The sequence below is a fragment of the Quercus suber genome, unplaced genomic scaffold (genome assembly GCF_002906115.3).
Source record: "Quercus suber isolate HL8 unplaced genomic scaffold, Cork oak 2.0 scaffold_426, whole genome shotgun sequence".
Taxonomy (NCBI): Eukaryota; Viridiplantae; Streptophyta; class Magnoliopsida; order Fagales; family Fagaceae; genus Quercus; species Quercus suber.
Window position 1 is genome coordinate 624,818 of NW_027069877.1, and position 27,813 is coordinate 652,630.

Consider the following 27,813-nt stretch of genomic DNA (forward strand, 5'->3'; position numbering starts at 1 on the left):
AAGTCCGTGCTCAGTTGAGAGTGGGTGGGTAAGTGTGAGCGTGAGAGGCGGAGTTTTTTCAAAAAAGCGTTTTGACGCATTTTGGGCTTCTCGCTCTCTCTCTCTTTTCTCAACTCGTTCACTTCGAAGAGCATTTCGTTAATGGTGGATCTTACTCACTGAGTCGAATCGTTCACTAAGCCGAAGCGAGTACGAGATCGACAACAATGTTGGACGGACTTCTCGGCCGAGGCTTTGCCTCCAAATGGTTTTTTTTTTCTCCTTTTAACAAAATTTTCACTCACTTTTTTTTTTTTTTTTTTTTCTCTCTATTATATATAAATGTATAAGGATTTTGGATTTAAAAAAAAAAAAAACGTTCAAACGAGCTCATTAATAAGCGCACTTGATGGTCATCAACATATGCGGTCCAGCTCAGCAGCGGATTCCATCATTTACATTGATTCTTCACCGTCCACCACTTGACTCGTGTTCCCCAAAAAGAGAGGTCATCACATCAGGCGGCCCACGACCCACGATCCCAAAAATTCCCACCATCTTCCCAAAATACCCCTATTCAGTGGCTGTCTATCTCTAAAACTCATTTGTCTTTACCCAGGTCATTATCGGTAAGTACGGAAAAACCAAGTCCGTGCTCGGTTGAGAGTGGGTGAGTAAGTGTGAGCGTGAGAGGCGGAGTTTTTTCAAAAAAGCGTTTTGACGCATTTTGGGCTTATCGCTCTCTCTCTCTTTTCTCAACTTGTTCACTTCGAAGAGCATTTCGTTAATGGTGGATCTTACTCACTGAGTCGAATCGTTCACTAAGCCGAAGCGAGTACGAGATCGACAACAATGTTGGACGGACTTCTCGGCCGAGGCTTTGCCTCCAAATGGTTTTTTTTCTCCTTTTAACAAAATTTTCACTCACTTTTTTTTTTCTCTCTATTATATATAAATGTATAAGGATTTTGGATTTGGATTTCAATTATGTGTTCTTAACTTTTTAAATTTTGATGTGGTTGTAGTAAGTCGTTGATTAAACTGACGAAGACTCGGATCGATGTGATACGGAGGAAGAGAAAGGCGACTGAGAAGTTTTTGAAGAAAGATGTGGCTGATTTGCTTGCGAATGGACTCGATATAAATGCTTATGGAAGAGTAATTACTCGCTTGTTCTTTTAGCTTTACGTTTATGCTCATCTGATTTGATCTCAGAGTCGATTGAGTTTTTCTTTTTTATTTGGTTGCTGAGAAAATTTTTGGAGAAAAAAGAATTCAAAAGTTTGAATTTTGAGTTCATTATCAGAGATAGAGAAAAATAAAAATCCTAAATTTCAAATTTTATAGATAACAAAATCATTTCTTTTTTAAAAAAAAAAAATTGAAAGAAGAATCTTTACACTTGGTTGGAAACTATGTTTATTTTTCTATGCTTCAAAGGTTTTAGTATTTCTTTACAAATTTAATTTGTTTTGTGTTGAGTGGCTTGTACTCAAAGAAGGGTTATTGTTTATTGCGTGGTGTTGTGAAACAGGCTGATGGACTTCTAGCGGAATTGATGCTTTCATCATGTTATGATTTCGTTGAGCACTCGTGTGATTTCGTATTGAAGCATCTTTCCATAATGGAAAAACAGAGGTTTGAATTTGAATTTGAATTTGAATTGCTTTATTGTTATGGCTTTAGATGAATTGTTTGCGGCCCTTTAATTTTCATCCAAAGTTTCGAGATAAAACCAATGTTATAAGCTAGCTATACGATTAAAGTCTATATTTGCACGGTTGAATGTGATGCAACAACCACACATTTAGCGCAGCCTGCTCTAAATTTATAGCCCTATTATCTTTAGTGCAACATATTGGCTGGAAAATCCACCTCATATGCCAAGATATGCCATTTTTGTACCATTAAACTTAATTATTATGTGGTCATCTATGGAGCTCATTTTTCTACCTAAGAAGCACGGACATGCCAAGGACACTCCTACATGCGTGTCAGTGTGTTGTGAAGAAACAATATTTGTTCATTTTTATTTAAATCCTTCAGTTTTAGATATGTTTCTAAAGATTTTGATAGGTGTTGTTATTTTCAAAACCTAAAAATAAACATAAATATGCCTATACATAAATAAAGTACACCTAAAAATATGTATTAATTAATCAATTGTTGTATCCCCATGGTATTGTGTCATAATTTTTCAAGAATTGTTGTGTTGCCTTGTTTTGTCATGTTGTGTCCGTGTCCAAGCTTCTTACAATCTTGCAATGTGGGCTTATCATGTAACTATTGGCCATCATAGAAGACCTCTTATACCATTCAAATTGGATATGTATGTACCATTAGATTGAGGCTTATTTATTTGGATAAAGCCTAATGTGTATTATTTTATGAGCTGGTGTGTCTCTTCTTATGATGAGTTTGGCATTGATACATTTTTGTTGGGTCCTGTTCCACCAGAAGTTCATTTTATGGTACAAGTTCTGCTTTCCTACCTGAGGGCTTGGTCTTGAAATGAAATGGAGTTAAGAGTGACACAGGACAAACCAGGACTTTGCATCAATAAAATTAAAGAACAGAAAAATAAAGGATAGAATGTAGGAATACTAAACCCTAATTCTAATTGATGTAGGGAACCCTACTTATTGAATTACAAAACTAATCCTGACTTTAAATAAAATACTAATAAACCTAAATTAATACTAGGACCCAAAAATAAAGTACAATTGACCAATAAAAATTAAAATTAACTCTAAAAAGAAATAAAACTAAAAATTTAAAAATATTCATTTTTCTCTTCCTGCGTCATAGAGTTTTCTTCATTTGACCTTAGGCAATTATGTCTTGATACTTGTTCTGAACTGCACTGTTTTGACTATACTTTTCTATCAAATTTTCTTTGCTTGACATTTCTCTTGCTTCATCTTCTTTGCAGTGAATGCCCTGAGGAATGTAGGGAAGCTGTGTCATCCCTGATGTTTGCTGCTGCAAGATTTTCAGATTTGCCAGAATTACGTGATCTTAGGCAAATGTTTCAAGAGAGATATGGGAATTCCCTGGAATTATTTGTGAATCAAGAGGTAATGCTTTGCGAACTTACTTTTAATAGTACAAGTTCATAACTGTTATAGTACTAATCAGTTAAATTTCATTTATAGTTTGAAACACATTTAACTTCAAGGCCAACTACATTGGAGAAGAAAGTTAAGTTAATGCAAGATATAGCACGGGAGTTTTCAATAAAGTGGGATGCTGGGGCTTTTGAAAAGAGGATGTCTAAACCCCCCACATATGTACAGGTATGCCCTTTTCTGTTCTCTTGTTCTTCGTTCAATGGTTTTACTTACAAATAGAAATAGCGAGCAGATCTTGGGATTGTTAAGATTTTTGGGACATCTTTCATACACTCAACAAATGTTGTTTTGCCTACTTGTTTTTTTTCCCTAAAAATAATTCCCAAAATAAGTTTTTAAAATTTTTCTGTGATTTATGTTCTTGTTCTCCATAAAATATCTTCCACTATCTTGAATTTACCCGCAATTTCTGTGACTGACTGCAGAACCAACCTAAAACTTATGGGTCTTTCAATGTCGTTGATGAAAAAACCAAATCATCCAGTGGTATGAAGACAGTCTCAAGAGGAGAGAAGGATGATTATTTATATAAAGAAAGACTTGACCTTAATTATGATGGGCATAAATTATGCAATGGCAAAGAGGGTAGTTTATCAAAAAGAGAAGAACTAGACCTTCCATCTAGACGTGAACTCTCTGGCAAGGGATACAAGGCACTCAATGGCAGAGAAGAAACTATCCTGAAAAAGGATGGTCGTGACATGCCATTCGAAGGAAGGCAGGAGATTGCTGATGACAAGCATGAAGAACGTAATTGGATGGGAAATGCCACCACAAAGTCAGTTAGATCAAGCAGTTCATCTCGGGGAAAAAGACTAGAATGCATTGATGGTGGATCCTGTTTGCTTAATGGTAGGGAGAATACTGCCCTTGAAAGAGACTACCCAGGATCATTACTTAAAGGAAAGCCAGAAATTACTTCTAGCTGTGCTGGACTGCAGTCGAAGAGCAATGGTAAAGAACCATTTGCAGGTAATAATCTTGCTGGTCATCTTGATGATACAAGCTCAGTGAGGAAAGTTGAAGGGAATGAAATAAATAAGGTGAAGCCCTATCACAATAGCGGCATCCCTCCTCCTTATGTTAAGTCCAATGTTAAAACAAAGGCTAGCAGATCTGGGGTCGATTCAGGATCCTCATTGTCTGGTTTGGACGATGATGCCCTCGTAGACCCTTCAATGCACAAGAGAGGCAATGCTGGTAATACTGCAGGAAGGATCCAATCAGGTTCTGATTATTCTGACTATGAGAGGCAGGTTGTCAGATCTGCAAGTGTGAGTGATCGTGGTCAAGAGAAAGATCTTTATCAGGATAATACAACCGGTAACCCCTTGCCAAAATCAAAATCATCCAGGAGGAGACACTTAAAATCACATTCCCATCACGATGATGCTGGCTACTTTGAAGATGCAGGAGTTGTTATGAGAAAATCAAGAAGCAGGAGAAGGGATGACTCGAGACGTGGCTTGCAAATTTTGTTTGATGATGAGCACTATGAGAATGAGGCAGAGGAAAGGATATTGGATAAATTGCTGATGCAGTATAGCAAGAAGCCATCGTCCTATGAACCAGGGAGGATGAGAAGAAAGTCTAAACCTCATCATGCACATCACATGGGCAATAATGCAGATGGATTCCCACAGAATAGCAAAGATGGGACTGAGGAGAAGTCAGAGGTTGTTCCTCCTCCAGCCCGGTCAGTTTCTCTTCCTCATAAACATATAGGTCCATCAGAGGCAACCAAAGTTTTTTCCCGTGCTGCTTCTTTTCAGCCAGATAGGTCAAATCCAGCTCGGCATGTGCATCCTAAGTTGCCAAACTATGAAGATTTGGCTGCCAAGTTTGCGGCCATGAGAGGAAGTTAAAAGGGTTGAGCAATCAGTTACGAGTATGATTGCAACCATTCTAAACTTATTGCATTTGTTTGCCTGAGTGGATCACTGTCTTGGAAGAAAATTAGCACGGTTTACTCTCATTACAAATGGCTAAGTACACTATGAGCTTGACTTACACTTGCATTGTCTGCATTTGGTATGGCTCTACATGTGTCAAGGGCTGGCATTACTATTTTCTTCAATCCATGGAGAATGACATCTAAAGGTTATATTCTAAATTTCAATACAGTTCCCAGACCCATTGGTTGTGAGAGTTGTAACAATGCATGTAGCTTTAATTGATAAAGGGTTCCATATATAGAAGTTAAAGAGTGAGATTGCATATTGTATTGTTGTTCTTTGAACAATAAAACAAGGGGTATTAGAGTTCCACTGTCAAAGATGAACACTTTTCGTGGTAATTGACTACAGTTTTTGTTGTTGCTTTTAGTTTTTATTGAATAACTCTTCAAAAGAATATCTATTCATGGTCATTTCAATTTTCTGTGGAGTGTGGAGAGCTAGGGAAAGAGGTTTTTTTTTTTTTTGATGGAAAGGAAAGAGGTTTTGAGTATGAGGAAGTGAGAATTTATGCCTCGACATTTTAGGATAAGTTGTGGTCATTTTTTGCGCAGAGAATGTGAGGATGGTAAAGTGCAGTACTATAATAAAGTAAATAAATGCAAAATGACATATATGACCTCGAATGTCAGTAAAAGTAAAACCCAGAGCTCAGAACAAAAGCCATTTTAACATTCCCCAGGTCCAATGCCCTCTGAAGATTCGCTACCCATCTTCTTTCCTTGTCAAAGGTAAACGATCGGTTCCCGCCAAAAAGCTTCTTACCCCTCCCATATATAAAACAGTGCACCTTTTACTGCCCCATACTCCACCACACAGAGAGAGAGAGAGAGAGAGATGAGGGGGACATCCAAGGTGATTATGGGGGCAACCTTGGTAATGGTAGTGAGCCTTGCCATAGTGGTAGGCCTAATCTTGGTGCTACTAGCTGAGCTCTACTGTTCTCTCTTACTCCGCCGGCGTCAGCTCAGAGACACCAACTCTGAAACCGCCACCACCACTACTGCCATTGCCACTGTCCCCACAACCACCAGTACTCCCTCTTCAGAGCCCTCACAGCCCCAAAACCAGTCATCTCCTCCCCCTCTCCGTAGCTTCTATGCCCAAGGGGTTCTCCATGCCCCAAGAAGCCTTCTCTTCCCTGCATTCTCTACCAAAGAAGACAATGCAGAATCAAAGAAGCAGCATTCCAAGCTTCATCATATCATTGATGTACTCCAAACCGAAGAGACCAACACAAGCCCTCGTCAAATTGGACTATTATCTGCTTCTTCTTCCCCACCAACTCCTTTCATTCATATAACCACACCAAAGCCAATTCAAGAAGTCCATATTCAAGGTGGTGGTGGTGACACTACTTGTAATGACAAAGCTGGTGGTTTTGGGGAGCATTTTATGTACATTTCTAACCCCATATATGACAATGATGCTAGGCCAAGCAGAGTGGATACTCCATTTGAAACACCAGACACATCGCCTTCACGGTTAGAAATGACTGGTTCTTCAGGTGATGATGAGGATGCTCAGACATCTCCATGTAGTCCCTCAAGCCCAACCACACCTCCTTTGACTCCAATGAAGAAGCTCCCAGCTGAGGCTTGCTCTGTCTCCCTTAAAAATGCCAGATCTTTAGGTACTTCAGGTAGTGAGTCTAATAGTAACAATGGCCATTCTTCATCATCATCAGGTTCTCCTTGTACCTCTCCTTCATGGTGATGCATTGTCAAAGGCATAACCAGACTGGGGAGCTTTTTTTTTTTTTTTTTTTTAGCTTTTTTGTTAACCTTGAAATTTGGGTTTGATGTGAATATAGAAATGGAAATGGAAGTTGGTAGCAGAGAAAAAGACACAGTAGAGGGTAAGAAAGAAACTTTTTCTCTGCATGCGTGGCCACGGCTTGTTCACCCAAGGCAAGCCACGCCAAGGCCAGCTAATTTTCTTTCTCTTTCTTTTTCCACCAGTACGTACGTTGCAGAACTGCTTTCTTGTTTTCATTTGCTTGTGTGGGTGTTTTTGGAAATTTGCTTCTGTTCATATCTACTAGTGTAGTTGAAAAGAAACCATTGTTTTTCTTCTGGGAGTATGAGAAACTGAGAATGCATGTGAACTGTGATGAGATGGACTAATGGGCAAAGAAAGAGGGACGAAAAAGATTAAAAAAATTGCTGAGTGACCTTGGGTGATGATTTCAATGCTTTGAACCTAAAAAACAAACAAAATCTGTCAGCCGGGAGGTCTTTTGTCCACTTTTGATAACGACGAGTCGTGTTGGCTTTGCTGAGCCCTCTGACCACAAGCTTTGAGACAAGGCAAGAAGCTTCAGTTTCTGCACTGACTGAATTTATGAAAGTCTATTAACTATATAAAAAGTGCCAATGCCTCTACAGTGCCACTTTTGTTTTGTTTGTTTGTTTTTTTTTTTTTTTTACAGTGGCTACAGTGCCACTTGAACACTTTGGTTTGTTCAGTGGCACTGTAGCTACAGTAGTTATCGCGTTTTTTTTTAAGTCTTCTGTTGGTACTTTTTTTTATTTAAGCATATATTGTTATATTGACACAATAAATTTTACAATATTTTCAAAATTATTGAGGTGTCAATTTTTTATAAGTCAAAGTAAAATAATAAAATATGAAACTATGACCAACCACAACTGAAAATAAATATTTTGTGAAAATATTGTGACACTTGTTGAGTGAATGTGTAAAAACTACAGTACTCTTGGATTATTCAATACATATTGTTTATTATTATTTTTTTTTTTCAGTCATCGATTTGTGCTCTTTTTTCTATATATAAAAAGAGTGAATCGGCTCATAAATAATGTTATGAACAGTATTTTTGGTTTAATAAACAAGTTCACCAACTTGGTTTGAGTTTTTTTTTTTTTTTTTTTTTTTAAGGATTTTTTTATGTTCACTTTGTACTTGTAATGTAAATTTACATTGTATACACACAAAAAGTAACAAATATTATATACATTTAATCATAGTTGTTAGTATTGTATGATACGTATCATATCGTGTATAAAAAGTTTCGTATCGTATGAATCATAAATCGTATAATACAATGTGTGTATCGTATGAATCATATCGTATCGTAAAATTGTATATGATACATAGACAAATGCTTTAAAATGAGATTTTTTTGTTAAAATTTGTACTTTTATTTGAGTCTAACAAGTTGTTAGACTTGTTTTAAACATAAAATCATTAGGGTACTTAATTTAACCTAATAAAGTAACATATTTATAAGTTTCTTTTCCTCTCTTTCTTTTACAAAATTTGAACTACATAATATACACTTCCACTTCACTTTAATATTTACAAATTTATTTTCTATACTATGAATAAGATATTAATTGAAAATATAATTATTTTTTATTTTTTTCATTATTGTTATAAGTCCAAAAAACTAGAATGTCAAGAAGAATTTTTTTTAATTATTAAAATAAAAAGAACAAGAAAAAATAGTAAATGTTAATGACGATGAAGAAAATGTTAATGAAGAAAAAAATCTGCAAAATAATAAATGTGATGATAGCATTGACTTGGACGGGTTTGATTAGCCAATATGATGAATATGATAAAATAAATTAATTTTTGGATCATTTGTAATATATTATAACTTTTGAATTTAATCAATTTGAGTGTGTATGTTATAAACACGTGCTAGTTTGATGTATTTAGTTAGCTTGTTAAATATTATTACATAAGTGATGAATAAATTACTCATTAACTGAATATATTCAAAATTTATAATGAATATACCCTTTATATATGTATATCTATAATTTTTTATAGATTTTATTAACTGTTTGTGTATCTTACGATACACGATACGATACGATACATGTTACAAAAAAATCAAAAATCGATTCACGATACGATTCACGTTTTGACAACTATGCATTTAATAAGCTCATGAACAATGTTATGAACAATATTTTTGGTTTAGTGAGTTGCCTCTCTCTCTCTCTTTTCCTTTTAAAGGATCTTTATATGTTTACTTTCTACTTGTAATATAAACTTACATTGTATACAGACAAAAAGTAATAAATATTATATACATTTGCAAAAAAAAAAAAAAAAAATTGTACAAATTTTGCAAATGTGTACAAAACATTGTATACAGACAAAAAGTAATAAATATTATATACATTTGCAAAAAAAAAAAAAAAAAATTGTACAAATTTTGCAAATGTGTACAACATTTGCAAATTTTTATGTATTTACAATATAAATTTACATTATAAGTGCAATATATACTTCTATATATATATATATATTTATATAAACAGTGAATGGGAAAAACTACAGTAATTTCGCTACAGTAGTTTTGGTTTGTTCAACTTTCATTGTTTTGTTGACCGCTTTTTTTTTTTTTTTTTTGGGTGAATGCATAAAGTTGTAGTATATAGTATATTTGCTATATTATTTTTGGTTTGTCCAATTCACGCGGTTTCACATTATAATAAAATATTAACATCACAAATTGGCACAAAATTTTCACAATTTTTGAGGTGCTAATTCACTATAGGTCAAAATAAAATAATAAAATATCATACTAGAACCAGTTACAACTAAAAATAAATGTATTGTGAAAAAGAAGTGCTATATCCACAATAATTTTTACAACACTTTCATAACAAATCAAATATGGTAAATTGTTATGTGTTCTAATTTAAACATATCAATGAAACTACTTTTTTGCCCACTAATAACAACTTGTAGTAACCTATTACTTATGATTTGTTGTGAAAATGTCATAGATATAACTTTTTTTGTGTGAAAAATTTTAAGATATCTTGATGTCGTCACAATATTTTTAAAACTGTTAAGCTGTTAATTCTTTACAAGTTAAAATAAAATATAACAAAATTAGAAAGGTATTATGAAAACCACTATTTTAAGTAAAACTACATAGTTTTACACACAAAAACAAAAACTTAGGAAAAAAACATTTTTTCATCCTTTATGTTTGGGGTAGTTTACAATTCTTCCTTAAACTTTAAAATCAAGCAATTTTTCCCTTAATATTTTGGAAAAGAGCAAATATATCATATTGTTATTCTCTTAGTTAAACCATAATGAAAGCTTATAGTTCTTAAAATATTTTATCGTGTAATGTTTAAATTACTCCCGCTAAATTTTAACATCCTAAAAATTTTCTTTACGTATTTTGAGTTTTAAATGATAGAAATTCTTAGAAAGTGTGAGAGTGTCTTTTTTCTCAGCACAGTGGCCAAAGATCCTAGGCCAAATAATTATTCTTGGTGGACTGGGCTTAGTTCATCGCAACTAAAAGGCTGTTTGAGAATCAGGAGGTGCACAAAGCAAGCTTCCTACAACACAAATAAACTAACAAACAGAAATAGCTGTATTGAATGATAGTTTAACAGCAAAGAAATGCACAGCCAAATAAATATAGTATAAGAAAAAAGTTAGGGATTCTCAAATTAGTGAGAGACATTTTATTAATTTTTCCTTAGTTATGATTATAGTTCTCACTAAGACGTAATACAAGGTTCAACTAAGCTAAAACATTGCAGACTTTGATAGCTATTCAAGCTTCCAAGACTTGCAAAGTTTGAAGTTTTTGAATCCGAGCATGTGCTGTAGTGGCTGTCTCTAGGATACTGGGAGCGGTTCCTCTGTTTTTTCCTTAGTTTTACAGAGCTCTTTCTACGGCTTTTATATCTTTCTTAGAAACCCAGAAAAAAAAATAGCGATGAATGTCTTTTGGGAAACCAAAAAAAAAAAAAGCAATGAATCTCTGAATAAAGAAATTAGTTGATCGAAATCTCTCTCCCCTTCAACATGAATTCCCTTCACCTTTTATAGCGCAGCTCTAGGGTTCCGGGGTACCAGTGATTTCCCCCTTTTGCCCTCAGAGTTCGTGCTATGCCAGTCTTGCTCAGAGGTTGGTCATTTCCTTTTCTTCTCATAGCTTCTTGTTTTTTGGTGCGACCAAGCGGAAAGCCCCTAGTTGGTTTTCCATTTCGAGGTCCCCTTCGTTCGCTAAACTTTAGCCATTTGGCCCTTTCTCCCAGCTTTTGGTTGCACTTCGTCCTTGTCATTTTTCCCCAAATAGTTGGAATCTTCACTGTCGAGTTAAAAGCTCCTCCCAGTTGCCTCTTTTTTTATGGTTTTCTCACTGTTAGTTCCTTGAGGCACAGCTCCTGCATTTTGCTTCGTACCTTCTGATCCCACTGTGTGTCTGGAGCATGAGACCTGCATGCTCTTTGTCTTTTATCCCTTTTTTGAATTCGCTTCAACCTTACTTTGTGCGTCCCAGAGATCCCTGGACTCTGGTAACTTCCGGGATCCCGGCCCAGCTCTTCTTATTGGGTTCTTTTTGGTTTATTGGTCCTGGCTAGTTGAGCCTTTGTCTTGCTTTATGTATTCTGTTCTTCCATGGGTCTTTGGATCCCAACCATTTGGGCTTCTTACCCCTTTCTTCTTTCTTTTCTTTCTCTCTTCTTCATTACATGAGCCCAACCCCACTTTTTTCTTATTTTCTATAGCTTTATTTTTCATGAAACGGGCCCAATGTGCTATTTCTTTGGGCCTTAGACTGTGATTAATTTTGAACCTCAACAGAAAATTAGGATGATGATATTATGTTATCTAAAGAACGTTGATTTTCTAGGTTTAAATTTCAAAACTTATAAGTTATCTAATGAAAAATTCGATTACACATGCCTTTTGTTATCTTTTTTCTTTTTCTTTTTTTTTAATTTCTTAGCAAAACTCAGTTATTTATTGTTGGAAGATAATGATATTTGTTATCATTCTTAGAAGATTTTAGAGAGTAGATATATTGTCTTTAGCTAATAGGTACTAAAAAACTATTATAGTTAAATAAATATTTATATGTTAAATAGCTGCCCTAACTTTGTGGTTGACCAAAATTCTTAAAATTAATGTCTCTTGTTATTAATGTAAATCTCTATATACTTTAAAAATCAAATGATTCATATCTTTATTTTGTGATACAAATAAAATTTAGAATGAACTTTAATTACTACTTTTTTTTTTCACGATAAGCACGTACCTTGCACGTGCTGCCCTAACTAGTATTAAAAAAGGTTACTTAGTTAAAGGAGCATTATGAGTGCCCTCTGATCATGGAGAACACCACTTCTGTTTAAACACAATCTTAGCCCATTCCAAAATAAGTCATTTTTTGCTCTTATAGTTTCTTGTCTTTAATGGAATTTCCCTTAGAGGGAGCATCCTATATATATATATATATAGAAGGTACTGACAGGAAAAGGGGGCTTTCAGTTGCATTAATCAATCTATTGACAGAGCTAGTTTGGCAGCTCCTATTGCGATTGATTTCCAATTCAATTAGTCATTGTTTGGTAGTGAAAGTTAGTTGTGTTAGCTAGACCCGGCAAAATGAGACTTGGCTCGTTAATTGTTTTTTCTTTGGACTTATGAGACTGATCAGCCCGACCCCAACCCGCTAAAATGGCAGGCTGGATCCATTGTTTACTAAGAAAAATAATAACCTTTTTCTTATCGTTTTGGCTTTGTTTGTTTCATACTTTTTCACTCTCAAATCTCTCTTTCAGATTTCTACTTTCTCATTTTTCTTCTTTTAACTATTCTCAATCTTTCTCTTTTTCGAGTCCAATGAAAATTGATTTCCATCTGCTAGCATTGTGATTCATTTTTGCCTATTTGGTCTTAAACTCGCTTAGTAGTTACCTTGACAATAAATTTCTTTTTCTATTCAAAACACCCATAATTTGTGAGTTTGTTTAACTTTGTTAACAGATTGAAAGAACATTCAAGTAAAAGAAACTATAGAAAGAGATTTTAATTACTCATTTAACTTTTTTTTTTTTTTTAATTCATATTGATTTTTGTGGGGCCCGTGGGCCTGATAGCCTCAGCCCATCGTGTAGTAGGCCCAAGGCCCACGCCGAGGAAAGATGACCATCCGGGGCTAAATTAGGGAGAGACTCTTTTTTGGATCCACGCTGAGAACCTCTTCATCGTCGACATACTAAGAATAATTTTGGAAATGGACAAGCCCAGAGCAAGCGGTCACCTCCACACTTAATGCGTTCACCTAACCTCTCTGGCCGCATTAATAGGGATGTAACCCCTTAGCAGGGCGACGTTGATCAGGGTGAACCACTTGAGTGCTGATAAGGCCTCTGATGGGACGGACGGTCAGAAGAAAGGCGAATGGATGATCAACAGATGGAAAAACAAGATAGGACAATGAAGACTATATAAAAGGAGCGAGTAAAGTAAAAGAGGGGGGGGGCAAAGAAGAAAAGGCCTCCTCGACCATGGCCGAGGAGCATCCCCCAGTTGTAAATAGTTCTAAGTATTTTTTTTAATAAAAGAAAAGAGTTCATGCTTCGTGAACGCCGGCCAGCGCCTAAACCTTCGATCCACTCTCTACAAATTTATTGTTTGGGCTTGTTGGGCTGAAAACTCATTCATATTCTGGGTTCAATCCAAGTTGAGTCCCCATAATTGGCGCCGTCTGTGGGAAGGATTAGTGCGCTGGCCGGCGCACTAGGCGATTGTTCTAAGTGGTCGTTTTACAGTAGGTTGGCGATGTATCAAAAAAAAAAATCGCAGGAAAGTGGAAGATTCGACAGCAAAGAGAGAAAGCTTGATATTATTTCATAAATAGAAAAGTACAAAATACAATCAGAGGCCCAGGCAGGCGTGTTTTACAAACAAATTTATAAGCTAATTTTACAATCAGAGGCCCGGGTGGACCCGTCCTAGAACTAGCTAAAGGGAAGTGTCAACCCGTTCCCTTATTGGCATCAAAAGAATGAGAGAACTTGACAATAAGAGGGCGGAAGGGGGGCTGAGGCTGGCTCGCTTCAAAGCTACCAACAACTCCTTTCTTGGAGCGGCGGAGCTTGAACAAAGCGAGGAGCAGATGCAGGGGCTCCAGGACGCCCTCCCCCGTGATGTTCCCTTGATTCTCTCTAATCCTCACGAGCATTGGCCGTTGGAGACGGCAACACTCGAGCACCGCCAGTGACATGAATTCGCACGTCTCCTCCGTCGGGGGTGCGCTCCGAGGAGAGACATTAGGTACTTCAACGACATCCCTCCGGGCCACCGTGTATGGCGCCATCGGGGTTACGCCTAGACTCTGCCACACCGGAAGCCCAGTGGGGGCTGCGGCCACAACGGCTCTTGGCACGGATGTCCTCACACCCGCCCAAAGCTGCCCCATAGCTACCAACTCCGGTCACAATTCCGACGGGGTTGTTAAAGGGGTTTGGGAAGCTGAAAGGGTGTGTTCTTTCTGTTTGTGTTGGGAGGTTCATGGAGTATGGAGAAACCATCCCCCCGGAAAGCCTTATATAGAGGATGAGGGTTGGTGAGAATTAATCCACGCAGAATTCAAAAAGAGAGTTATCAGCAGGGCTAATAATGAAGCTACCAAATTCCAAGGGGGCCGTAGACCGTTGGACTTGTGTTAATTCACGAGGACATTAATGAAGGCACGTCTCGCGCACCGAAGCGTCAAGCGCGGAACATGAACGGCCAAGGGACGCTTCGTAAATGATAAAGATGGGGGCTCGAGCTGGAGGCGAGATCAACGCCACGTGTAAGATCATAATCCGACCCAAGGAAGAATCGTCTCCAGTAAAGCGGTCCGAGGACAAACCCCTACTTACAGAAAAATAGAAGTGATAGACAGAACCAAGGCATTGCATGGTCCTCGGACTCAAGCCTATGGGAAAACTAATCACACCATTATATCTGGGTACTAAATAGAACCAAGGTATTGTATGGTCCTCGGACTCAAACCTATGGGGAAACTAGATACTTACAGAAAAATAGAAGTGATAGACAGAACTAAGGCATTGCATGGTCCTCGGACTCAAGCCTATGGGAAAACTAATCACACCATTATATCTGGGTACTAGACAGAATCAAGGTATTGCATGGTCCTCAGACTCAAACCTATGGGGAAACTAGATACTTACAGAAAAATAGAAGTAATAGACAGAACCAAGGCATTGCATGGTCCTCGGACTCAAGCCTATGGGAAAACTAATCACACCATTATATCTGGGTACTAGACATAACCAAGGTATTGCATGGTCCTCGGACTCAAACCTATAGGGAAACTAGATACTTACAGAAAAATAGAAGTGATAGACAGAACCAAGGCATTGCATGGTCCTCAGACTTAAGCCTATGGGAAACTAATCACACCATTATATCTGGGTACTAGACAGAACCAAGGTATTGTATGGTCCTCGGACTCAAACCTATGGGAAACTAGATACTTACAGAAAAATAGAAGTGATAAACAGAACCAAGGCATTGCATGGTCCTAGGACTCAAGCCTATGGGAAAACTAATCACACCATTATATCTGGTACTAGACAGAACCAAGGTATTGCATGGACCTCGACTCAAACCTATGGGAAACTAGATAATTACAGAAAAATAGAAGTGATAGACAAAACCAAGGCATTGCATGGTCCTCAGACTCAAGCCTATGGGAAAACTAATCACACCATTATATCTGGGTACTAGACAGAACCAAGGTATTGCATGGTCCTCAGACTCAAACCTATGGGAAACTAGATACTTACAGAAAAATAGAAGTGATAGACAGAACCAAGGTATTGCGTAGTCCTCGGACTCAAGTCTATGGGAAACCAACCGCTCAGCTATATCTGCGTACTACATAGAACCAAGGTATTGCATGGTCCAAGGTCTCGAACCTATGGAGAAAATAACTATCTGTAGAAAAACTAAAGCGTTACTTAGAGTCAAGCTATAATACGTCCTTAGATTTATATTTGAAGGATAACAGGTGATCTCATGAGACTAACTCCAGAATAGAATACAAGTATTGAGCAGAAATTAGAGTAAAGCAAGTAAAAGAAAATATCCATAGTTGGAAGTAAAGTATTAAGCATTCAGTTCAAGCAGAAAATATACAGTCTCCTTACAACGCCACCGAGGCAAGAAACAAAATGAAATAAAAGAGAAAATAAACAGAACTATCCTATGTCATACGCCAGTCTCCCAACTCAGTAGGCAAATTAACTCGATAAGCAGATCAAAAGGCTTTAGCCAATGCCTAAGGGCCTTGTCTCGGAGGGTCTGCCGGTATGGCCGGGGAGTCCGCAGGAGGTCTCACCACGTCTTAGGGCATTTCCTGACCCTCAGTTCTAACTCCCCCCAACGTTCTCTGGGGTTCAACCTCGGGGGATTGTCAGCTGAAGATGTATCCTCGGCGGTCTTATTGTGGCTCTCACTCGCTGGTAATGCGGACCCCTCCTCGGGAGCAGCAGGGGCAGTCTCGCGAATTGCAATGGGGTAGTATACCCTGTCCTCCCTCCTAAGGACAAATGAGGCATTAACCCCTGCTTGGTTGAGGGCTTCATGCCAAGTCTCAGAACAAAAATACCTGCACACTGTAGGAACTTGAGCCCGAAGGGTGGCTTCAGTCTTAAGCCACCCCATCTGCGAAAGCCTCCTCCTCCGCCTGTTCTACAGAGCGCTCAGCGTCTATTTTTGCAAATACCGCCTCATCTTTGGCTCTCACAGCCTCGTCCCTGGCATACTCGGCAATACCTTTCTCATGGACTGCCTTGGCCAACTTTTTCTTCAAGTAGGCAATGTCCTCTTTGGCAGCTTGTAGGTGGCCCTCAACGTCTTGCAAGCGATTGGTCTGATCCTCAGCTTGCTTCCTAGCCGCGGCTAAGTCGGAGGCAGCAGTGTCCCTGGCCTTTGTCATCTCCTCCAGATTCTTGGTCGCCTTTTTTAGGTCGGCCTCAAATCTCTTGAGGGTACTAGCAGCTTTCAAGAACTTGTCACACTCTTGTGCTAAGGCGCTGCTCTAGCCATCGACCACCTCGTCCAACCTGAAAAGAGCCTGGATAGCCTGCCAATAAAAACAAGTAACTCCGTAAAGAGAAGGGAAGGTACTAAGTAACAAAGTTCAAATAAAGTAAATAGGTACCAAGGGACCCACCATGCCTAGATATTTTTTAAGGTCAAGGACAACCTCTGACCCACTCATATTTCCTAGTTCGGCCATGTCAGTGGGAAGGAGAAGAGACTTCTCCAGGGCATCGGCTACGAGAGCCCCCTCAACTCCTTGAGATTCCCGTATCGATGCGTCATCCATCAGGGGTTGATCATGGAGCATGGCAACGGGCAGCCAGGCTTGGGCCTCAGACTGCTGGACGATCTTCCTACCTTTGCGTTGACCACCAAGCTTCGGTACCTTTGGAGGCCTGCAGAATCCACCCTCCTTGGGCGGGGAATGGGATTTGCTCCCATCCATTGGCTCCTTACCCTTGGAAGGTCTCTTCCTTTTTGGGTCATAAGACTCGGTCTGAGGGTCTGATACTGTAGGGGTAGAGGATGACCTGGTTTGCATAGTTAAAATTTGGGGCGGAGGTGTTGAGGGCTTAGGCTGTGACTCTTTCGATGCACCCTTCTTGGAGCCGCCTTCAAGCAGGTCAAGAAGATTTGTTTAGGGCTGTCTTTTTAAACCCATCTCGGCCTGAGTACCAACTCTTAGGGACCGGAGATCAGCTTCGGACAGATGAGGGTCTCCTAGATCACCAGAAGGATCCTTGGACTGATCAGCTAGGTTAAACACACTATATTCGTCCTCAGAAGAGCTCAGTTCAACCACCTCCCCTGCCTTCTTAGATTGTCCTTCTTCGGTCTCCGTTACTTGGTGGGATGAGGAGGGACCTACTAGCGGAATGCCTTCAGGTATGTGAGATCCCTCGGAGAATACAAAACCGTCCTCCACCACGGTAATCTGCCTAAGCCGAGGGTCACGAGCTCTAATTACGTGCTTCGGGACTGGAAATGATTTCTGGGCTGGGTCGCATCCGAGGATTTTGTGAGCAGCTCTACCTGGTTATCAGTTTTGTTCAGGAAAAGTTCCGTCCTAAGAACGGTTTCCAAATCCGCTTTGTTGACTAGGTGGAAATGACGTGCGAAGGTGTGCGGATCTGCGAAAAGAAAAGCAAAACTCCTGTGGTTAATCAATCAAAGTGGATATGCAAAAAAAAAAAAAGAATAAATAAATAAAAATACTGAAACCTAGATTGTCTCCTACTTCGGATACCCTATCTGGCTCCCCCTCTACTATTGGGCAGTGAAGACCGTTGTGCCACTCCCCCGACACTATGAGGAAATCTTGAGTCAACCCCTTATTGGAATCAGGAAGGCACTGGATAAGTTGGACCCTGTCGTCCCTCGTCTTCATATAGTACGTCTTACCCCTCAGGTGATGAAGGTTGTAGCACCAATTTACATCGTGGTGAGTCAGTCTCAGCCCCATTTTCTCATTCAAGGTATCTACACACCCTAATATCCTAAATACATTCACGGTGCACTGGGTAGGAGTCAGGCGGAAATGCCTAAGGTAGCCGATAGTCACTGACCTCATAGGGATTCTCATCCCTCCCTTTATAAAAGCGACTATCGAGATCACGACTTCACCCTTTCTCCTCTTAATGTACCACTCCCCTTCTTCACAGTACCTCAAACTCACATTATTGGGTATCCCATAGTCAACAATGAATTTGTTCATCATCTCGTCGGACTCAACCAACTTCTTAAACTTACCCATCCCCAAGGACGACTAAAGGTTCCAGAAGAAGAAAAGAAGGAGTAGAATCAAAGAAAATTTGGTGTTACCGGGAAAAGAAGACTTACAGAAATATGAAGATCCTCTTCGGGCAGTGAGTAAGTTGAACCAGATTCAAATTATACGCATCAATGGTCGTAAGCGCGAAAATGAGGAAACCAGGCGGTTCAAACAAGTACTTATACTCCCCCTTAGGTTCCCCAAATGTAACCGCCTGCCTATAAAAGCAAGAGATCCCCACCGAACAATTACCATCACACCGTTGAAAGTGGGAAACGTGGAGCCGCCAAAATTTAATGTGGGCGCACACTGAGTCTTGAAACGCCAAAACGTACATCGGGCAGTCGAAAAGTCGCCAGCATTAGCGCGGACCGAAGTGGGGCAATTCTTCTAGAGGGCCCGTAGATATCAAAACTCTCCTCCCCGTCCGAGGGAACGTGCAGCAGGATTTTGAGGGGTTATTGTGGGACCCATGGGCCTGATAGCCTCAGCCCATCGTGTAGTAGGCCCAAGGCCCACGCCGAGGAAGGATGACCATCCGAGACTAAATTAGGGAGAGACTCTTTTTTGGATCCATGCCGAGGACCTCTTCGTCCTCGGCATACTAAGGATAATTTTGGAAAGGGACAAGCCCAGAGCAAGCTGTCACCTCCACACTTAATGTGTTCACCTAACCCCTCTAGCTGCATTAATAGGGATGTAACCCCTTAGCAGGGCGACATTGATCAGAGTGAACCACTTGAGTGCTGATAAGGCCTTTGATGGGACGGACGGTCAGAAGAAAGGCGAATGGATGATCAACAGATGGAAGAACGAGATAGGACAATGAAGACTATATAAAAGGAGCGAGTAAAGTAAAAGAGGGGGGGAAAAAGAAGAAAAGGCCTCCTCGGCCATGGACCGAGGAGCATCTCCCAGTTGTAAATAGTTCTAAGTATTTTTTTTAATAAAAGAAAAGAGTTCATGCTTCGTGAACGCCGGCCAGCGCCTAAACTTTCGATCCACTCTCCAAAAATTTATTGTTTGGGCTTGTTGGGCTGAAAACCGATTCATACTCTGGGTCCAATCCAAGTTGAGTCCCCACAATTTTCTTTAGTTCTCTATATTACATAAAATCACTAAAAATTATTATTTAAATTCACTATTTATAAAAAATATTAAATATCACAATTTCTTATATATAATTTGTGTGATACATTTTTAGTTAATTATTTTCTATAAGATAGTATTGCCTTTTTCAAAATTCTTTTTGAATTACTTTAAATTACTTAGACTAAACAAACACTACCCTATGCAGTTCATGAGTGATCCTAACATGATTATGTCTTTCTAAGTAAAGTTTTCAATGCTAGGTGTTATACTGGTAACTATATTTCATATTTTGTTGCATACGGTTTGTCTGTCATTCTTTTATGAAATTTTTAGATGAGTGAACTTTGGATTGTGAACTTAAGAATTTATGTATTATTTCATTTTTATATTTAAAGAGTGTTTTTTTTGGGTGCTAAACTAGAGTATTTGTTTATTATTTTTTGAAAGAAAGACAAAAAGAATATGCCCATGTTTCTTTTTTATCTATTTTTTTTAATGTGAAAAAAGTAAGGGTCATACTAGGTTTTGCAATTTGTTTAAATTTGACTCATTTCTGACTTCAACCTACTTTAACTTGTACCAACCGAGTTGAACTTGCCGAACTTGAACTGTTTGTCAGATCTAGTGCCTTCAGCATTAATTAGATCTTGTTATAAACCTTTGGCTATCTTTAGGTATTTAAGAGAATGGCATGAATTGATAAGAAATTTTCTAAAAATTTTAAAATAGTTTTATTGTAGAGTTCTTAAAATTCCAATTATTACAAAAATTTTTATAGTTCACTGCATTGCTTGGTCTCCTTGTCATGGAGTACAAGGGTTCAAATCTCCTACTTAGTTGTCAAATTATATATATATAAAAAATATTAAATCATCATTATACTTTAAGCAAAATCTTAATCACTCATTAAAACATGGATGATTAGTTTCGGATTTAAAAATACTTTATTTATATATACTATTTTTTTTTGAAAGTGCTATACGGAGTTCATATATGTTATTTAAAATCTATAATATTTATTGTTGTTGGCCTTGAATCTCAAATCCTTCCTCTACTAAACCAACCTCGTAAGTGAGGAGTTATCATTTAGCCTAACAAGTGTGGTGGTAAATTCTATATGGACTTGGTTTAAGTCCAGTGCATCCAATGCCCTGAACCCAGTCAGATGGTGACACATGTCCAAAAGTGGATATATGTCATCATCGTAATAGGTCCAGTACTACTAAACATTGGAACTAAGCCTGACCCATTTTATATGGAGTTAGTTTAGGAAATCTAGAAATTTTGAATTAGAATTTATGATGGACGTATCTAGTAATTGGATAAAGGATCACACTCTTTTGGTTGCCAAACTCTTGGGATGGATTAGCAATATTTAATTTTAATCAGACTCTATGTTGAATGGCATTATTTAAGCTGATTGGAGCAAGATCTGATAGATCTCGTTAAATGACCGCATCAGACTCATAACTAAGGGCCCGTTTGGTAAGGGATTTCTAGTAATGTTGTTAGTATTTTTTGAAAATATGTGTGGGTAAAAAAATATATGAAAATACGTGTAATGTTATTTAAACATTGAAAATTGTTATTTAAACAACAATAGCAAACGGACCCTAAGACTTAACATGATGAACTATACGATGCCGCAAGTCTACCCGTGGATCACGAGGCCATTCTTTTATTACGAAAAAGAAAAGGGTCTGTGAAGCCAATGGGCTCATCAAGTTCAAATTGTTGTTTGATTTGGGGATTATTGTTTGTTAGGATTTCATTTTTGTTCCCAGATCAGTTAACTTTGTAGCCACAATCTGACTTTTTTTTTTTTTTTTTTAAAAAAAAAAAAAAAAAAAAATCCTTATTTAGCAAAAATAACAAATGTCACCTTTGTAATTTAGTGAGTGTCAATTTGGTCATTGAATTTTTTATTTGAACAATTAACCCTCACATGAGGTTTGTGAAAAATCAAACGTTTTGCTTCCTATCAAAAAAAAAAAAAGTTTTGCTAGTATGTTTGGCTAAACATTAAGGAATTTAATCATATAATTTTTGTCACATTATCAATAATTTTGACAATTATGTCACATTATCAATAATTTTGAAATGTAATTATTACCATGTACGCATTAGCTGGTTAAATTTGTTAGACTTAAATTAACATGAAATAATAACAGAATGAAGTGCTATTTATCTGCGGGATGAATACGTTGGCAGGAGCAACAAAATAATCTAAACTTAGCACAGCACCTCATATGATTAGAGTGAAAATGACTTGGATGGCAATGAGATATCTGCCAATTAGAGAAAGGGACTGACCAAAAAGCTAAAATCATGGCAGGTAGGAGGGCTTGAATAGTGAATTCTTGGATTTTTAATGGTTAGAGTGCTTGAGCTTAATATCCCTCCCAAGCTGATTTGTTTGCAATGCCTGTTTTAGGCCATATTGCATATAATTCAGCAATCAAGTTTTGTTCTTTAGCTATGACAATTCTTACTGCTGTATTTATTGACTTTTGAGTTCCATAATCACTCTTGCACGTACAGGAACATGTAAAATGTCTGTAAGTGTCACAAGCTTTTCTAATGAGATCTCAAAATGTACATAGAACAAATATTCTTACAACATGTTTGTGCAGCTTCGATACCAGTTCACCTTTGATCAGCCACGATGAATTCCCATCAGATCCAGGGATGTCCTTACCAATGATCGAGGAAAACCTGATATCATATAGGAGACAAAACAAGGGAAATGAAAACTTCTTCCGGTTAGTAAAAAACATTTGGGTTTTCAAGCTGTATTTTGAATGCATATTTTCAATTAATAGCCAGAAAATTGAGACTCCCCAGTGAGTGATGAAATCATGCTATAGAAATAAAACATACTATAAGTTCATAACATTGCAAGTAGTACATACAGTTATATAGCTAGTATGGGTATCATCCAGAGCAGCAAAACAGTCTTCTTCCACTTTCTTGCGATCTACTGTGTAATTTCATTCCAGTTGGACGTGAAGGGCTAGCTTTTGCCAATCTCTTTGCTGCAAAAAACCTTGTCTCTATAAGCATGGAAAAGAATTTCTGGGTAAAAGAGAGAATTGGACTTGACAGTTGGTTGATGTCATCATACATGGTTAATTGGCAGGGCAATATCAAAGAAACACTGTTGCCAAATGATGAAGCAACTAGTGGACCTAGACTATCCATTTAAGAACTGTGTTCAGAAGTTATAACTTAAATGACATTTGCCCCTTTCTTTGTTTTAGGAGTTTTATTTCTTATTTGATTTTCCTCCTTTCTGATCAATTATGGGCATGTTAAAACTTTGAAGGCTTGATCAACCCTCATATACTAGGTGCAGTTTTGTGGTGAAATGAAGAGACAAATCATTGCGTTTGATCCAAAAAAAATCAACAGAAAAGGTAGCTAGAGTTACCTATTTCATAGAAGAGCTCATTCACATTCTGTGCAGTTTTTGCAGATGTTTCAAGAAAAACCAAACCATTTTCTTTAGCATATTGCTCACCATCCTGCAATCATTTTTAAAGGATTGAAAATTTGTCTTTAGCAATTACATAGAGCAATGGACTCACTTGCAACAAGGATCAAATAAGCAACAAATAAGTTGCATAATTGACATAATCACTCCTAATAAAAATCACAAATATGGAATGCACCCATACAAAAGCTATAATGCCTTTTTGTGTTTGCTTTTGTTCATTTTATATCCTGGTTTTTCCTATTTCTCTGGCACTTTTTTTTTTTTGGGGGAGGGGGGGGGGGGGGGGGGGGATGGGGTAGGTTTCCTAACAATCACCTCTCCTAGACCCCAGAAGACTGGAAGTTTGTACACTGGTTACAAATTTTTTTTTTTTTTAAAACAGTTTGCTGCTTACACAGTTCAATACAAGTCTTTGATAATTTTTTCCAAACACAATAAAACATAAAAATAAAATTTTAAAGTGAAGTGCATTTCAGCAAAATAGGAAGAGGCCAAAGTAGGATCCTATGCAAACCAAGGCGCACACCTTGGCATTCTCAGGGTCTAGGGCAAAGCTTAGGTTGAGAGTCCTCTCCTCAAATGTCTAGAGGCACACAACATGAAAATAACAAATAAGAATATTGAACTATAATTACCTCGAGTCCCACTTTTCTCTTCTCTTCCAAGTCAGCCTTGTTAGCTGCCAAGAACATTATCAAATTTGGATTTCCTGATATAGTAAAAAAAAGGATATCAAATTAGATGTTGAACTAATACCATTCAATTCCACAATAAGTTAATGCTCAACAGTTTTCATGACATCATGTTGAAAGGGGTAACTCTGGCTAATATATATATATATATAATTAGGCTTGATTTCCACATGATTCTGGATATGGTTTCAATAAAATATTTTTAACTTAATCAGTCTAAAGGGTGGTCAAACTTATCAGAACTTTGAGATGGCCAGTGGGTTTTGAAACCACGAATTATTGCATTCTAATTGGACAAGGAGGTGCCATTTGAATTACAAATGATTGACAATGGTAGCAACGTAATATGATGATAAAAATTTATCTTCAAGGAGATACCCTTAAAGTGATCTCGCATGCTTTGGTGATGGCAAAAAAATACATATGATGTGAACTAATTGTAAGAGTAATGGACGACTAATGCTGAGCAAGAGAAGAAAGGAAGGTATAAAAAACTATAACATCAGACTTGGAGAAAGGCATATCCCAAGCAATGTATTGGACAAATTGCACTAGTGATTCCATGTATGTGGGAATACATGGAACCCATGTTGGTGCCACAAAGGCCTCACATAATGGATAGTCTAGATCTATGCATCTCAAGACATGTAAGGACTCATTGCATTTTCAGGTGATATGATCCTGACTCGAAAGTACCACAGCTTGTGAATTTCATTGAAGGAAGAGGACAGACAGAGAAGATGTAATAGAAAACCAAGATTTAGAGAAAAAATGAAGTTTAGTCTCAGCTTATATGAGATTGACCAGGGAAAGATTGCCACTTTTTTTTTTGGGGGGGGGGGGGGGTGGTGGGGTTTGCCTATGCCCCATTCTTGAAATTGTAAATCCCCCATGTTCCCCGTAAAAGGAAAAGATAAATTCCTAGATCCATCCCAACCCTTTGACTGATTTTCAAGTCAAGTAAAAAACAAATCACCAATTTCTGTCAATTACCTTGTCTTTGCAATTCTTGAACCCACTTTTTGGCTCGTTCAAATGATTCCTGAAGGCAAGCACCATACATTTAATTAGTCAGATGGATACCCACTTTATATGTATATATCACTCTTACTATAGACAATAAATTCTCACTGTCACCTATAATATTAACAAATTCTTAACGGAGGATTCACAAATCATTGATAGATATAAAATTATGATCAACGTGGATTAGCATTAAGAACAGGATACTCAAAGATATGCCATACTTATCATCCAATACCTAAATAGATTGAGTTATCTACCAATTTTGAGACATATTTAGACATATTATAATCAGATATGAGCGTATTATCCAGTGTTATTATGGTCAGAACTTTTTATCTTTCTGTTGGACAACATTACAATATATGCCATACATTTGCCATCACTGGGAAAAAAGAAACAATGTAGGAAATGTCCAAAAAGGCAACATAGGGCTAATTACCACTACAATATCAATGAAACATACAAAACATAAAGAGTAAGAAATAAGCTTATTGTCATCTTAAGGGTAACATAGATGTTTCAAAACCTGCTTATATTTAGATTAAGCAACTATACATAATAAGAATTTAAGATGAAAATGAACATGTGAAAAGCTAGTAATAAAGCTAATTCTAGATAAAGGTGAACATGTAAGAATCTAGCAATTGAAATATTGGAATCTTGAAAAATAGCTACCATGCTTGTAATGTCATAAACCACTACTGCTGCAGCTGCACCACGATAGTACATAGGAGCCAAACTATGGTATCGCTCCTGTCCTGCTGTGTCCCATATATCAAATTTTATAGTGGCTTCATTTAGCGACAAGACCTGAGTGAAGAAGGCTGCTCCAATGGTTGATTCCTGCATATTACACTTACATTAGAGGCTACACAACATCATGATTTTGAGGAAAGAAAAATAGAGTGAAGAAAGATAGTCAAGAAAATGAAAGTGAACCTGGTAATCGAAAAATTGGCCTTTGACAAATCTCAATACCAAACTGGTTTTTCCGGTTCCCATGTCCCCAAGAAGTACCTAGGAAAAGCTTAATGATGTCAAAACCAACAAACTTCTCCCTCTTGCTAATCATTCGTGTAAAAGTATATAACAATGCACAACTATAAAAATTTTAAATTCAGTTATTTACGAAAAAAATTAACTAAAACTTAATCCAGAAAATTTCTTGCATTTTCAGTAGATTCGCTGGGATCATACCTAACACGCCACAATAAGGCTTTATAAACCAACTTAACTTTATATATTAACACACTATAAATTAGATATTCTTAGCTACAAACCTTATCAAGTTAATGTGATCTACAGGACAATGACAGAGCAAAAAGAATTCCTCACAAACGGATATCACTTCGCCGGAATGCGTTTTTAAGTAATCTATGATCATAAAATTATGCAGTTCCCACCAGGCTTCATACAGCAGCATATAATAATTGAAGCACATGAAATTGGAAAAATCATGATTTGGGAACTATTAATGATTAATCAGCATCTAAATATCTAGTCCTGGTTGTGCAAAATGAAATCTCGGTAGTGCCCAAAGTAACAAATATTAGATACTATTTGTGAAAGTTGTTAAACTGTGTCTCAAATAATAACACAGGCGTCTCTGGTTTGACCCACAAGCTCAATGATTCTCACTAGCTTTACCAAATCAAGCTTAACCATGTGAGAAAGAATTAACCCTTTTCATAACATGAACTAATTTTATAAGAAAAATAATAAGGAAGACATACCCACCAGCTTGGCTTGTATATTCTTGTTGCCTGTTGTCCTTGCCATATTTCTCAATCCAAATAGATAATGGTTCTTGAAAATTCTGAGGGACAAAAAAAGAGACAGAAATAGAAAAGAGAGTTTGTGGCAGAGATGATAATCAAGTTTGAAAGTGAAATCCAGCGAAAAGCAATGATGAGCTATGAGAAAGCTGTAAACCACGAGGAAAAGGAGATGGACATTGATATTGGCAGAGCAGTTTTTGTTGGTTCCAGTGAAGATTTGATCAATTTACATAGTATTTGTAAGTGAGAAACCTGGAAGAAGTCAATTTAGTACTAGCTATATGGTTTCGGATATGGACTGGTAGTTTGTTCGTTGACTGGTAAGTTAGTTGCCCTTTTTGTCGGTCTCCTTCAAAAGGCAAAGTTCTCCACTCCAACGAGCCAATGTGCTAAAGCAAGAACATGCGGCCCATTTTTTTCGGCTTTGTATAAGCTTTTTCTTTTCTTTTATTTTTTCTTTGTTTTTAACAAAGTTTTTTTTTGTAGAAGGAAAATTCTTACTTCACGTTCTACTTGCAAGGTAAGATTCATATGGTAAACTAAACGTACAATATTGTACATATTAGCAAAAAATGTACAATGCAATGCAAACTCATACTTACCCTTTGAAAAATTCTCCTTTTTAACTTGTTATGTAATAAAATTACAGTGACTTATTTTAATTATAACTAGTTGCAGATCCACGCAATGTGTAAAAATAGATAATTATATTTTAGTTATGGTATAATATATAATTTGTTCTCTAAATTTTGTGAAAAATAATTTGTTTTCCCAAAAACTTAAACAATTTCTAAAATTATTTTTCATTTATTTATCTCAAAAATATATCATCATTTTATTGTTTGGATTTATTTGATTGATATTATTCATTTTTAGGCCGTCCATATTTTGATAAATTATGTTATCTATGTCATATTTTCCTAATTTGTTTTTCCTGTACAACTAAATAATTTGAGTTTCAAATATATTATTCAAAATTTTCATTCTCTTAAAAATATATTCTTTTATTTATAATTTTTCTTATCGTAGGA

General features: G+C 37.2%; 3 protein-coding genes across 5 annotated transcripts; 2 read left to right on the plus strand and 1 right to left on the minus strand.

The window, feature by feature from the left end:
• Positions 1–483: 483 nt before the first annotated feature.
• LOC112007467 (uncharacterized) lies at positions 484–5,434 on the plus strand. The gene is made up of 6 exons (XM_024039811.2): positions 484–872; positions 1,005–1,137; positions 1,514–1,617; positions 2,912–3,056; positions 3,135–3,275; positions 3,536–5,434. Exons 1-6 carry the CDS (start codon positions 832–834, stop codon positions 4,973–4,975), a joined length of 2,004 nt encoding a protein of 667 aa, XP_023895579.1. The 5' UTR covers positions 484–831; the 3' UTR covers positions 4,976–5,434.
• Positions 5,435–5,555: 121 nt separating this feature from the next.
• Positions 5,556–7,059, plus strand: LOC112007501 (endochitinase A). The gene has a single exon (XM_024039860.2). The coding sequence runs from the start codon at positions 5,903–5,905 to the stop codon at positions 6,779–6,781; it is 879 nt and encodes a 292-aa protein (XP_023895628.1). The 5' UTR covers positions 5,556–5,902; the 3' UTR covers positions 6,782–7,059.
• A 15,208-nt stretch (positions 7,060–22,267) lies between these two features.
• On the minus strand, positions 22,268–27,039 carry LOC112007471 (ras-related protein RHN1). 3 transcript variants are annotated; one of them, XM_024039817.2, is made up of 8 exons: positions 26,738–27,039; positions 25,944–26,021; positions 25,680–25,847; positions 24,972–25,020; positions 23,922–23,995; positions 23,221–23,314; positions 22,703–22,843; positions 22,268–22,505 (listed from the first exon to the last, which is right to left on the minus strand). In XM_024039817.2, exons 2-7 carry the CDS (start codon positions 26,004–26,006, stop codon positions 22,725–22,727), a joined length of 567 nt encoding a protein of 188 aa, XP_023895585.1. In that variant the 5' UTR covers positions 26,007–26,021; positions 26,738–27,039; the 3' UTR covers positions 22,268–22,505; positions 22,703–22,724. The 3 variants fall into 3 exon arrangements, with proteins under 3 accessions (XP_023895585.1, XP_023895583.1, XP_023895584.1); XM_024039815.2 differs by having other exon boundaries at positions 26,742–27,038; XM_024039816.2 differs by having other exon boundaries at positions 22,703–22,825; positions 26,742–27,033.
• Positions 27,040–27,813: the final 774 nt, after the last annotated feature.

Excerpts from the sequence above, each read along its gene's own strand:
- LOC112007501 (XM_024039860.2), top strand. The coding sequence starts at position 5,903 with ATGAGGGGGACATCCAAGGTGATTATGGGGGCAACCTTGGTAATGGTA.
- LOC112007471 (XM_024039815.2), bottom strand. The coding sequence starts at position 26,783 with ATGGCAAGGACAACAGGCAACAAGAATATACAAGCCAAGCTG. Across the intron at positions 26,022-26,741 it reads AGAATATACAAGCCAAGCTG|GTACTTCTTGGGGACATGGG; the intron begins GTGGGTATGTCT and ends AGCTTTTCCTAG. Across the intron at positions 23,996-24,971 it reads TCAAGAATTGCAAAGACAAG|GAAATCCAAATTTGATAATG; the intron begins GTAATTGACAGA and ends TTACTATATCAG.
- LOC112007467 (XM_024039811.2), top strand. The coding sequence starts at position 832 with ATGTTGGACGGACTTCTCGGCCGAGGCTTTGCCTCCAAATG. Across the intron at positions 1,138-1,513 it reads ATATAAATGCTTATGGAAGA|GCTGATGGACTTCTAGCGGA; the intron begins GTAATTACTCGC and ends GTTGTGAAACAG. Across the intron at positions 3,057-3,134 it reads AATTATTTGTGAATCAAGAG|TTTGAAACACATTTAACTTC; the intron begins GTAATGCTTTGC and ends TTTCATTTATAG.